General features: G+C 39.4%; 1 protein-coding gene across 4 annotated transcripts in view; it reads right to left on the bottom strand.

Annotated features, from left to right (window-relative positions):
• Positions 1-14270, bottom strand: part of Astn2 (astrotactin 2) — an 888234-nt gene that overhangs the window by 541337 nt on the left and 332627 nt on the right. For all 4 annotated transcript variants that reach the window (XM_074051155.1, XM_074051156.1, XM_074051153.1 and 1 more), the window contains one exon: positions 829-975. In XM_074051155.1, coding sequence (XP_073907256.1) covers positions 829-975 — 147 coding nt within the window. The remainder of the gene's footprint in view (positions 1-828; positions 976-14270) is intronic.

Here is a 14270-nt window from a genome sequence, read left to right as displayed (position 1 = left end):
AACATACTATAAGTTATATACTTAAAATTCTGTTCATTATAATATTGATGCTAAACTTTAATACATCTAAAGATAGTAATACACATGAGGACAAAGTTTCCAAGAACCAGTGCTAGTGTGCCCTGCTGGGGGGTGTAAACTGAATCGACTTTTCTAGAGGACACTTTAGCCATAGACATAAAGATCCTTAGTCAGTTTCTTGGATCAGGCTTTGCTAATGACCATGGTGACTACAGTGTCTCATTAATTCAATTTAATTGGGGAAGAGTAAGTGGTAGAATGTAAGATACTTGTAAAGCACATTTACAGGGAATGAGAGATGAGTATTCTCTAGAACATGCAGGACATTCCAATAAGCTTCATGTACTCTTTCTTGCTTTTAATTAGCAAATAGTCTTTGGGGGGCATTTTACATTTGGAACAGGATCCACAAGCACAATCAGAACAAGTAGGTTCTCTGAAGCAGTTGCATCTTTCTGCATTCACATGTGAATTCCTCCTGCATTTAAAAAACCTTATCCTGGCACATAGAATAAAAGTAGTCTTTTTTTTTTTTGGCGGTACTGGGGTTTGAACTCAGGGCCTCATGCTTGTTAGGCAGCATGCTACCACTTGAGCCACTCCTCCCACCCATAAAAGCAGTCTTTAGTTCTAGTAATCCAGGACTTAAAATGATAAGGGTTTCTTCTGAAGCCTTTCAGATGTGTCTTCTTCTCCATTAATGTATAAAACAGAACTCTGAGGTTGGGCCATACTTAGAGCCATTTGATCAGCCAGGGGTGCAAAGTCCTGAGTAGTTGTGGGAGGTCTTCGATGCTGGGTTCTTACCATCTGCAATGAAGTGCTCAGGCACATGCAAAGTCACCTTCACAGTGAGCGGACAGGACATCTGGCTGCCACACACCATGGCCAGGATGCAGGAGCTCACAGCAATCAGTGTCAGGGCTGTCTTATTCACTGGGCTTTTCAGTAAACCTAGTAACACAAACACACACAAAGACATAATTCCATGAGGTGAGGAAACTGGGATGGCATGGACTTTGAAAATTCTATTATTTTCCAAATGGGAATCTGCAGGAAGAAAGAAAGAAGGAAGGAAGGAAGGAAGGAAGGAGAGAAAATGAAAGAAAGAAAGAAAGAAAGAAAGAAAGAAAGAAAGAAAGAAAGAAAGAAAGAAAGAAAGAAGGAAGGAAGGAAGGAAGGAAGGAAGGAAGGAAGGAAGGAAAGAAAGAAAGAAAGAAAGAAAGAAAGAAAGAAAGAAAGAAAGAAAGAAAGAAAGAAAGAAAGAAAGAAAGAAAGAAAGAAGGAAAGAAAGGAAACCATGTTTTCCAACCTCTGTACTCACTCCTTGGATTGTGGCTTAACTCTCTGGAAATAGGCTCATTATTTCTTTTAGTAAAATGTAAGAAACAAGCTTTCTAAAACTTATGTTAATTTTCTCTGCTCCAATTTGGTTGGCTATTCTTGATAACTAAATAATTTTAAACAATCTTCAGAAACAACGGAGAAGACATTGTGTTGTTGATTTCACTAGGAGCTAATGAAATGAGTGTGTGCTTTGGAGTTAGATAATTCTGGGTGCAAATTTGGATTTTACCCTTTGTCCTGGAATGTCTCCCAGTGGCTCGTGTTGAAAGCATGGTCCCCAGTGCAGCAAATTTTGGATTACAAAGGCCCTGATCTCATCAATGAATTAATCCACTGATGGATTCAGAGTTGAATGGAGTATTGGGAGATGGTAGAAACAGTAGGGGTGGGGCCTAGTTGGAGGAAGTTGGTCAATGGGGGCATGTCCTAGAAGGTTACAACTTGTCCCTTACCTCTTCCCCACTCCCTCTCTCTTAACTCACTCCCAGGCACCCTGAGGTAAGCAGCTTTGTTTCACCACATGTTCTCCACAATGTGTCCTGCTTCACCTTGAGCGAAGTAACCATGAACTGAAACCTTCAAAACCATGAGCCAAAATAAATATTTCCTCCTTTAAGTTGATTTTCTCAGGTATTTGGTTACAGAGATAGAAAGCTACTAACATACCCCACAAGTTGTGTGACTTGCTTCATCCTCCAAACTTCAGTTCTCTGACATGTGTGTTGAAGATAATGAACATCTCCCAGGATTGTTATGATGATTTCACAACATATGCATATGTAAAGTCTGTTATCCTCAAGGGCCTAACAGATAGAAGCTGGTCACCTCAAAGCAATTTTATTAGCACTTACTGGGCACCTAGTTTGTGAAACACATTTCATGCAGAATAACATCTCCCGCTCTTTAGGAGTTGCAGTTTAAGACAGAATCAAGTTCATCCACAGCTAATCAGACTCCAAGATAAATTGCTTGGAGACCTAGATAAAGGATAGAGTGTGTGAATGTGTGTGTGTGGGTTTGCATGGGAAAACAAAAACCAATTTTATGGATACAGTGGAACATATAGATGGATCTGCATGGCGAGGAGTTCACTGGACAAGCAAAGAGAAACTGAGTTTGTCCCGAGGTTTTTTTTTGGATTGGTGTTTTTTTTTTTGAGATCATCTCTTTACATTTACTTTCAATGTTTTGATTACCAGCTTTTGAGCAATATTCCCCACATTTCTTTTACCTGGTTGCTCTTCTTTTAAGGAAACTTCTGTCCCCAAACTTCCTGGACACTGCTCCATGGCCACCACATGAACATGTCAACTATAAACCATTCAAAACAGGGCACATCATCCCCTGCTGAAATCCACCCCCTTACTAAGTTCCTTAACGTATTGAGAGCACCACCACCAATTAGATGACCAAACACTTAGACGTCATCATTCAGTCTTCTGTCTTTGCTTTTGCAGAATCGAAATAGTCATGCAGCTCTATTTATTCTAACAATGTAGCATTTTCACATATCCCCCCTTATTTCTTCTATTGTCTCTCTGTTTATGGGATGAGAGAGGTATGGATGTTTCTGTCCACTTCATTGCCTGATGGAACCCATGGAGTGTTCTCATGGGCATGAGAACATCTCATCACAGCATGAGATCCATATTCATTAGCCTGGCACCAATGGCCTTTCACGAAGGTTCCCTGCACTCAGACCCTCTGTGTTTTCTCCTACCTGGCCCAGGTGCTGGGGGTCTGAATTGTGCAGTATCCTCACAATCAAGCTTTCATTGTGTTAATATTGGTGTAGGTTTTGTTTCTTTTGATAGAATTTTACTTGCTTCGTTATCCCTTTCCTCCCCATCACTCTTCTTCCTCTTTCCTCCTCCTCCTCCTCCTTCTCCTCCTCCTCCTCCTTCTCCTTCTCCTCCTCTTTCTCCTCCCTCTTCTAGTACTGGGGGAGTTGAACTCTTGACCTCACTCTTGCTAGTGGTATAAACCTGAACCACTCCCCCAGCCCTTTTGGTTTTAGTTATTTGGGGGATAGGATCTCTTGTTTTGACAGTCTAGGTCAGCCTAGATTGTGATTCTCTTATGCTTTCTGCATTTCTGGGGTGACAGTTGAATGCCACCATGACCAGCTACTGGTTAAGATGGAGGTCTCACTAACTTTTTGTCTGGGCTCCCAATCTTTATCTCCCTACTAGCTGAGTTTACAGATGTAAGTCATTATGATCAACCATCACCACTCATTCAGATTCAGGAAAAATATAAATTACTCATGCCTAGACAGATAAATTACCTACATCCATTGTGTTTCTACAAAAACCTTATTCCAAATGCTGGAGTCTAGTCTACAGACAGTAAAGTCCTTCAGAAAAATGCTGCCTTTTGCTCACCATTATATCCCAATGCTTAGCATAGTGTCTAGCATATGGTAGAATCTCAATAAAAACAGGATCACTTCCAGGAATGGCAGTAACAATATTATAATCATCATGATACAGATAACAACCAATCAAAAAGAATGCCAACTAACTGGACATACTAATGGTTCCAATAGAACAAGAGCCCTCACGACAGCCTTGCTTTATGGATATTGATGTTTCTTAAAAAACAGTGAGCTGCTTGAGGGGAAAGTTTCCATATTCTCCATCTTTATGTCTCTGAAGCATATCTCATTGCCTTGGTCCCAGAAGTTGCTTAGTTTAAGAATAGGATCCTTGTCTTTATTCCCAGTCCTAAGAAAATGCACAGTATAGTAGGAAAGTTCACTTATTTACAGTTGTTCCAATTGTAGAACAAATAAATGAAAAAATAAATTAAATGGAAAGATGGTTTTAGTGTTAGGAGTTGAGAAATTCCTGACACCTAAAATGATCATGGACTAAAAAAACCACGTTTTATCTCTTATCTGAGTGCCACAAGAAGATGCTTCAAACTCTGATAATACAATTATTTTAGTAACTAAATAGTATAAGCAAGCTAACATCAATGTTTTCTATGAGAAAGAAGATGGGCTAGGGGTTGATGTCATGCAGAGATCTCACTTTAAACACCAGACATATTCTTCCAAGCCTAATTACCTAACAAACCCCTCTCAAATAACAGTTATTAGCAGCATTGAAATTCTATTTGAGATTCTATGAAGCCTATCCTGGAGAGGAGGATGAGGTAAAGACAAGTCCAGCATGAACAGATTCTTGGGAAGGTGAATCAGGTTCATAGGATAAGGTGTGAAAGGTGGGTGGAGGCTCCTGGCTTGGGAAGCAAATGCCCAGTTGAGTGAGTCATGAGAAACAGTACCTTGTGCATTCTGAGAAAGCATTTCTCATCTTTGGCCCATGTATCAGCAGAGAGGGATGTGAAGGCATTGCTTTCATTAATTATTCAATTACCAGATATACCACCTGGGCTGCACAGGCAGATTCCTGGTCTGGGGAGAGACAGCAGAGGACCAAGGGGTCACTAATACTTTGCCTGGGCCCTCATTGGACTAATTGCATCTCATAGGTCACTTACAGCTTCAGAGTATTCCAGAGTCTTCAGGAGTCATTGTGGGTGTGAAGCAAATTAATTGCGTTGACTGATTCTCAGGTTTTCATAGAGAAAATAGTAATAAATGACCTACCTTTGTGAGTGTTGTAAAAACTAAATGAGACAGTAAATGTCAAATGCCTAGAAGTTTCTGGCATGTAGCAGATCCTTGATAAATGAAAATTTCCAAATCATCTATAGTGATGTGCCTCATCACTGAGAGCAGAAACCAAAACTTATGTAACTCTTTGTCCTATACAATATCAGAACATATTAGAAATTGAATTGTTCCTTACAGAAACATAAGACAAAAAGGTAGATAGTGACAGGAGGATCATAAGAAGAGGGAGAAAGTGGGAGGGAGAATTAAAATGAATGGTGTCCTGGGGCAATTATTTACTCAGAGAAATGCCTGAATCACCACAGCTGTCTCTGAAGTTCAGGTCAAGCCTGCACTAAGGCCAGATGCCCATGGAGCAGCCACTTGGGTTTGGGGAGTTGCTATGGAAACAGGAAACTTCACAGTGGGATACAAAAGTAACTTCTTAAGAGTTCCTGGCTCAGGGAACTGAGCATAAACACTTATTTCTGAGTAGTGGGTATTGATAGCAGCAATCTAGAAAACATCTATCCCATAATACCTACACCTCACTCCACCCTTGCAGGCTCTGTACTGCATTTCTATTGAGAGAAACAGAGACAGGAAAGAGAATCTCCATTTGTTAGGGGCTTACTATGATCTAGGAACTGTGCCTAACATTCATCCATCCATCCATCCATCCATTCATCCATCCATCCTTTCATCCATCCATTTATCTAACCAAGTTTCGTTGAACATCAACTCTTTTCTGGGCACTATTCTAAGCAAGGGGAAGATGATAGTAAATAAAAAAAACAACTGTACTTGAAGATTACATTTTAGAGGGAGGAATCACCTCCTTTAATTCTCACAGCAAACTGTTGCTACCGTTTCCATTCTATAGAGAAGTACAGAGCAATTAAATGGCTTGTCTAAGGCCACTCAAAAAATGGGATGTGCCTGACACATACTCAGGGCTTCTTTCAGAACAAATGTGTAGCCAAAATATGGTAATACATATAATTAGTTTGGAAAAATGTAATAAATGAAAGTTGCAGCTCCTGAGTATCCTCAGATGAATAAAGTAATAGTTCTTGGTTCCCTTCTGCATTTGTAGGCTCCTCCCAGTCACTAGCATGGGAAAAAGCTATGCTGTAGGAATAAAATTCTGAAGGGGAATATTGATTGCTGGGACTGGAGAAAACTAATAACCTAATTTTCCTTTCATTTCCCTTCCTTCATACCTCTCACGCCTCTCATGGCAGAAGAGAATGGCATGAAATGCATTGCTTAAGAAATTCAACCGGAAATAACTTGGCATTGTTGATCACTTACTGCTTATAATTTGGGTTTTGATTGATTCTTGGTTTGGAAATGCCAGGTTAAGAGAAGAAAATCAAATTTAAGTTAAATTTGGAATCGAATCAATCACATTTCACAATGAAGAAAATAGATCTAACCCCATCAGACCATTGTGTGTGCAACTTAAAGCTGCTATTCTCCCATTGATTTCTTCCTTCAGATATTCCTGAGGGATGAAAGAGTAGGTCCTGTGTTGAGACATAAATTCTTTCTTTAAGTGGCATATAGCATTGAGGTGACAGACAGGGGTACCAGCAATGCAAGATGTGGGGGCAGAAGAGCCTAGAAAGTAGAAAGAGCACTTTGAAGAGGAGGAAAAGCTTAGGCTTTGATTTTAAATGAGGATTTTTCAATTGCGACTCGTCCACTTAATAGCTGTTTAGTTTTTTGCAAAGTACATAAATTCTCAGGACCTCAGTTAATGTGTTCTAAAGCACATTAACTCCAAAATGGCAATGACAATCTCTAACTAGTAGAGAAGCTGTGTGAATTCAATGGGATATCATAATTAAAGCACAAAGCTCTGTGCCTGACACACAGTTAGGGCTCTGCAAACTCTCCATGGCTTTCTTTTCAGCTTACTTCCTTAAAACTTCACTACCCAACATAGCAGCATTTACATGGGCAAAAGCAGTCATATGGTGCTGAAATTCTGGTTTTTCTACTTAGCTTCTGACCACTGGGGACAAGTCAACCTAGTCTACCAAGACTCAGTGTCCTTATCTCCTTATCTGAGAATTAATTGAATCAGTAGTTATTTAATGTGCATTTGCTATGCCAGGTCTCATATTGTATGTACTTTTATTATTTCCTATACTAGTAGTATGATTGAGTATAGTAGCTGCCAAATAAATATCTATTGAAGGAATGAATGGCTTAAATGTGGATTCCCTTTCTACTAAGAGATGTTAGTATTGAAATAGTGTATTTTTTTTTTTTTGGTAAAATGTAATCACTCATTTTATCTTGTAAAGGTTGTTCCCTGTCTGGTCAGAAATCATTCAAAAACCTTGTGTTGAGGTTCTAAGCTGTCTGTAGATTGGAGCAACCACTGCAGATTGCAGGAGCACCTCATTAACTTGCTGAGCACTGTGTGGGATTTCTGTAGCACCTGAGCTCCAGAACCTCTGTGCTACTGTATTTCTGGAAACTACAATTGAGATGCATCAGCTAACAAGTGCAAGTGTCCTGCTGGAGGCAGGAAGAAAAACATTTGAAACTGGAGCTTTCTCAGAAACTTATCTTCAGTCTGTCTCTTACGCTTGTATTCTTCATGCACCATGGGGTGGTCCCCAATATGGGGCCTCTTTTTCTTCAACCTACACTCTTGGGTCCATGTTCCTCTAATGTCCCCTTCTGTCTATGTCCTGTGCCCTCTCACCATGGCACTGTCAAATCCATGGCATTCTTTAAATGATATGTAATCTCCTTAATCTATCATCTTCAGTAGGTGTGTCCTTGATAAGATATATGTGAATGCTCATCTGACTCTTGTTTGCATACTTCAAGAGATAGCAAATCCAACGCTTATCAAGCAATAATTCTATTCTTAGACAGTTTCGTGTCTAAATGGTCCAAGGATCTCACTATACGAACCAACTTCTGCTCTCCAAGTAAAACAGGATGCATCTAATGCCTTCTCTTCAGGGCAGCTGTTTAGTTAGTTAAGGTGGTAATTAGTCACCTTGGACTTTGTTTTCCAACCTAAGTATTTCTAGCCTCATTTTATTTCTCTAATGTCACATTTTGAATCCTTTAATAATACTTTGCAAAGACATAGCTTTTCTTAAGATAGTTTTCCTAGGTATCATCATCATCACTGTCATTACCACCACCATTGCCTACATTTATAAAAACACTATGTGCCAGACTATAACTAAAAAATTCACACATCATCTAATTTCATCTTCACAGACATTTCATGAGATGATTTCTGTTATCACCTATATTTTGTATATAAGGACACTGAGACTACTACTTGCCAAAGGCCATGCAGCTGAAAGGTAAAGGTAAAGGAGCTGAATCAGAAAATGACTTGGCTTCAGAGTCCAAGCTCACAACTGTTACCCTCCACATTGTCCCTGTGAAACTGCTAGATGTAGCCTCAGCAAAGTAGATACAAGAGCTCTAACTGCTGAGCTCCTTACAGACCTCACCTTGTCCTGTAGATCTACGATGACTATGGATAGATTTATCGTTGCTTCACACGATGCTAACCACAGGTCCTAAAAGGACCTCTCCATATCATCAGATGAGAACATAAAAAGGGTAAGAAGCGGAAAGAAGAGCAACCTAGATGGATGATTCTCTTCTTCTCTCAGCTCCAGAAAATACTACATGACCTCATTGTGCTACTTGGCTATCTGTGAGGCCTCTGGGGGACAATGTTGGTAGCTCTACAATATGCATAAGGAGAGTCACGATAGCACATGGTTGGATCATGGTACCTGTTGAAGATAAAGCCACTGGCTGTAGATGTTGAAAGAGGCTAGAAACAGCTGGTTATATTGACTTCTGTTTGGCAATTTAGGCATCTGTGTCTACAAATTCAAAGGTGGTGACAATGGTCTTGCCAAGGGTATTGGTGATGAAGATGCTATAGATGGTACCATATTCTTTTAGTTCTTAGTTTATAAATTACTAAGAAAAATCTCATTGTTTCTTCAAAATGGTATTTAGTGGGGATTACTGTTATCCCAGTGTACAAATAAGGAATAGGAGACACAATGGTGGACTCTTATTCAAACACTGGGCTTAGAAGCCATTTCTCCCTGACTCATGGCAAGCTCTCTTTTCATGACACAATGCTGCATAAGTCTGGCCAGGCCTCACTGGCTGGGCATGAAGATGGGATTAAAGTCTGTGCCTCCTGCTTCTTCCTCCAATGCTTTCTAAATGTAGCCCTCAAAGGAGCAGTACAGTGTTTGCCACACAGCAAACTATATCTTGAAGAGAAAATTTTTCTATGTTCAAAAAATTCTACTGCATATTATATTCTGTATACCCCTCTTAAGATGAAAGAGTATATGTCTGGTATTAAAATTCCCAAAATGACTTACATTAAATTATGCAGAATTTAACCTGATGTTTTCCCATTTTATTAATACATTGTAGAAATATCATTGTATGGAATTAAGTATAGAAACAATGAGCTAGATTAAAAATTTATAAAAAAAATAGTTGTTAGTAATATTAGCAGATTCCCATAAGGAACTCTTGCCCCTATGTCAGGCACTATCTTAAAAGCTGTATTAACATTATTCTATTTAATTTTTTTTGAGACATGGTTTCAAGTTCTGGCTGGCCTGGAACTTGCTATTCAGCCTAGGCTAGCCTCAAACTTGTGATTCGCCAGCCTCAGTTTCCCAAGTGCTGGGATTAAAGGCATGTTCCACTACACCTAGCCTCTAAACTTTTTTAAAATAGTGACATTGACAGTAAAGTTTATTAGGAAAGAGGTACACTTTCAATAGACTGAAAACAGGTTGACTCAAAATGAGAATCACAGTTTCAGCATTTGGAGCCCTAAGATGGGCTCTTGGGGCTGGGTCCTGGTCTTGTTACGTTAAAGTCCTGTATAAAACTCCCAGCCCCAGACCTAGCTGATGTTTAGAGTGTGGGTTACTCTTGTGGAAAGAAATGATTAAGCTTTAAGTGAGTGGCTGACTTTGAAGTATCCTGTGATATTCCCTGGCTCTGGTGGGTTACTCTGACTTTAATAGGGACTAGTCACCTGTGGAACTGGGAAGTTTAATTACAATGATTTTCTTCCTGATTTAAGCCTATGCCCTACACCAGCAAGAAGTAGCCACCAGTTGACTACAACTTCCCATTCCCTAAAATATTTCAGGGTCTCTCATCCTTAAGTAGGGAACAATAGGTAGTAATTAGACATAAGTAGTGGCCACAAGAGGAAGAAAAAAAATTGTATTTAAATTTTTTAATAGCACAGAAAGGCAGAGGTTAATAATTCCATTTAAAAATGGGAAAAATCAAGGATTAACATGTTGGTATATGGGAATGGTAGAGAAAAATTTCATGGTCAATCTTGGCTGACTCCAATGTCTGTTCTCTTCTAGTTTCCAAATGTTAGAAGAAAGTAGTTTTAAATTCATAGGAATAAACATGCAAATAAGGAAAAAGACTGGTGCAAGAAACCAGTTCAGGAGTTTAAAGACTTTTCAACTCATATTTAGCAGGCTGATGGAATGTATTAGAAGTTGGAGAAAGATGCTGTACTCAATAGATGAAATTGTAGTGTGCAGTTGAGAAAGAGTGAAGATGATTCAATAGAGCTTAAGTTTTACACAGGCTCAGAAATAAATGGAAAAGAAGGAGGAAGGAAAGGCAGCAATCAGGTCTCAGATTCATAGGTAATCATTAGCGGGTACTAACAAAAAATTACAGTGTTGGCTGATTCCTAGGTTAGCTCTCTTAGACTACAGACTGTCTAGATGCATCACCATATTCAGCCCATGCCTGAGATGGGATGGAGACTGGCAAAGAAGAGGTAAGGGCAAAGTAGTGCTAAGAGACAGAGCAAAAGAATAGCTTCAAGTTTCCATTTCTACCATAAATAAGGACCAGTCATCAGTTGTTTACATGAAAACCACATTTTTAGCTCCTTTGTTCACAGAACTTTCTGGAAAAGTCACTTGTTCTATCCTAGACAGTGTCAGTGAACTTCAGTCCAAGGTATGTGAAAGCAGTAGCAGGAGAACAACTTTACTCTGCCTTAAGCCCTTTTCCTACAGACTCCCTTTTGCACAATAAGCCTACCTTAAGCTTGAGGTAATATTTCCATTATTTGAAATTGGAGGAAGTGGCAGCACAGAGGATTTAGTTGACTTGCTCAGCATATCAGAACTAGTAAGAGAAAGAAAGAGATGGAACATGGACCAAGAGCTACTGACTTCCAAACTCAATGTTCCTTGTAAAATTCCTCAGCTTTCCCTGACCTTGTAGAACTGTGGTAATTGGGTGGCTACACTGCTTCTAAAAAATAAGGACCTTCCTTGAATCTCTGTGTACTCCCTCCTCTTCAGTCCTTTTTCCTGACATTCAGACTGTACCTAAGAAATAATGGAAAACAAGGTTTTCCTTGATGGTCCATATGCCCTCTGTTGCAATTAAAGTTGCTTGTTCTTTTCCTTGTGACTGGCCACATGCATTTCCCCTTCCTTAGGCTGATGATCTTACTTTTCTCAATAAGTGTTAAGGTAGACCAGCTTTTGAAGATAGAAGAGAATTCCTATCTCCCCACAGTTGCCCTCATCATTGCAGCTCATAAGAACCCAATTTTCCTCTTATCTGCTCTCTCATATATATCTGTTCTAATTTGAATCACAGAATTCCAGAACTGTAGGGCTTTAAACTCAACACATTACACAATGCAGGTAAAATTCCCTACCATGATTTCTCATTGCTATCCAGCCTATGTGTAAACATCACTAAATGTGGAGCAGGTTAACTCAAAAGGAAATGCATTTAATTAATGATGATGATAGTAAAGATAATAATACAAATACTACTACTACTACTAAAGACATCTTTTTGGAGTCCTTGATATATATGAAACATTATAAGTATTTATAGATATTTCTTTTTTTGATCAATTACAGAGATTTGCCAGCTCCTCAAATGAAACTGAATGTAGTCTAAGGCTAGACAGATCTTGAGAAGCAAATCTAGGATTCAAATCCAGATCTCAGCAGAATTATTAGGTTACTTTCCTTCACTGTATGTTCAGGGTGAGAACTATGTCAATGAGGAATGGCGATTTACTCCTGCAACTGTAACCAGCTGAATAAATTCCTGCTCTCAAGAGTTCCACAAACTTGAACCCATTCCTCTCCAAGGTAGCCATTTTGAGTCTGAAACTGGAAAATTATTCCTCATTCTTCTTTTGCTCCAAACACAGATTGTATCATTTATCTGTCACATAAACGAAGCAATCATGGTGCCAGGAAAAGCAAGCTAGATGAATCCCTGTAATACAGTCTTACCTTTTATACTAAAGGTTAGGAGGAGAGAGAAAAGCCTTGCTCAGAGCTAGATTCCATCAGTCCACTCCCATGACCATGTTCCCTGATTTACCACTGTGGGTAGTTGTCATCTTTTCCTTCCTTAACCAGTATCTCCTGTATCAATGACAGTATGTCTAACACCTCTTGTTTCCTGTGGCACTGGGTGGGCATAGTGACCCACAGATAACTGAATGTTGGATGAACCCAAATAGAATCAACACCAACACATGATTAAGATGAGCCACACACAAATAATTTCACTCAGACTGCTGCATAGAAGATTATACAATGGAAAGAACATGGACTTTGGAGTGAGGGACATAGGTGCAAATCCCAACTCTGTCTTTTCTGTCATATGCCCACAACATGACCTTAACAGACTGGTGCACAGAAAATTATAGTAATGGAAGAAGCATAGACTTTGGAGTTAGAGAAACTTTGGTGCAAATCTCAGCTCTTTCATTTTCTGTTTCATTTTTCAGCCAGTCCAATTTTCCACATCTGTAAATCAACAATAACATCTATTCCATAGGTCATTAGAATATTAAATAGGTTAATATGTACGGGATAGCAGAAGTTCAATGAATAGTAGCTTTCATCATCACCATCATTACCATTGTCATCATCATCAACTTTAAGACCAATAAATGTAATTGCTGACCCTTGTATGCAAGAGACCACCTACACAAATTTAGGATGGGTCAGATGTAGGAGAAAGACCATGTTGCTAAGAAGATAGTGAGTTTTTGGCAAAAGAAAGTCCAAACACATAGGAGACTACCTATTATGTCCTCTGCACACTATAAGCTAGGTCTCTGGACCCTTTGCACACATTGGTTAACTTGTTTCCCACTACAAGCTTTGAACACCCATTCTATGGATCAGGAAACTTGAGTTCAGGGAAGAGAAATGGGCTATTTAAGGTCACATACCTATTCATCTGCTCATATCTGTTTGATGCTCTAACAGGGTAGAAAAGTGGTCACTGTTCTGAAAAGTGTCTGAGATTGTCCTGGAGATCAGGTCAGAAAAGGCCACCAGTTGAAGGATTTGGGGTATGTAACCTTGAAATAAGAAAGACTCAGCCAGAGAAACCTCTGATGGTATGTCAAAGAACACATTCACACAAAGAAAAGGGGAAAGAAAGCAGATATTTTATATGAGCACCCATTATGAATCATGCCAGGGTTCCTAAGCATTCAGTGAGCATTGTTTTACATGTCCCTTATTCCGTGGGATAGATACCATGATTCCCATTTTATAAATGAGGAAAATGAAGCCCCAGGAAATCAGACACTTGTTCCATGTTGCTGATAAAATTGTTCTTCCTAGTTCTTACTAGACTTGCTTGCCATCAAGGCCATGTGCACATGTAAGAAACTATAAGGAGTTTTGGCCTGGGGTAGCAGGTCCCAAAGTTCTTGTTCAGCGTCCACATCCTTACTCTCTGGCAAAAGAAAGCATCAGTGGCCCTCCGGGGGACAAGTCACTCTGTCCTTTCTTTGGGGGAGAGGCTCAGCTTCAAGGTACCTAGTACTTGACTGGAATGAGCATGTCCACCCCCACTCATTAAATTAAAGTGCATATTTTCTGATTTCCCAAACTATTCCTTTCTTTTCAGACCCCTAACATTTCCACAAAAGCACATCTGCATTGTGTTTCAATAGCCATCTGGAGATAAACAGCTTTGCCTTTAGACCTTTGAGGATGGAATAGAAAAGAGGATAAAAGAAGAAAAAAAAGCAAGAGAGGAAAAAAATGTTCTTTACAGCATTTCTGCCCAAACACATTTTCACACAGAGGTCTCTACCCATTTCAGGCTGATATTGTGGACATGAACCTTTCAAATCCACTGGTTTAAATATGCCACTTACAAAAAAGCAATAGCAGTCTTAGCCCAAGAGACATTCTAG

This window comes from Castor canadensis, chromosome 13 (assembly GCF_047511655.1).
Source record: "Castor canadensis chromosome 13, mCasCan1.hap1v2, whole genome shotgun sequence".
Taxonomy (NCBI): Eukaryota; Metazoa; Chordata; class Mammalia; order Rodentia; family Castoridae; genus Castor; species Castor canadensis.
Note: the sequence above shows the minus strand (reverse complement) of the source record. Positions and strands in the feature narration are given on the sequence as shown.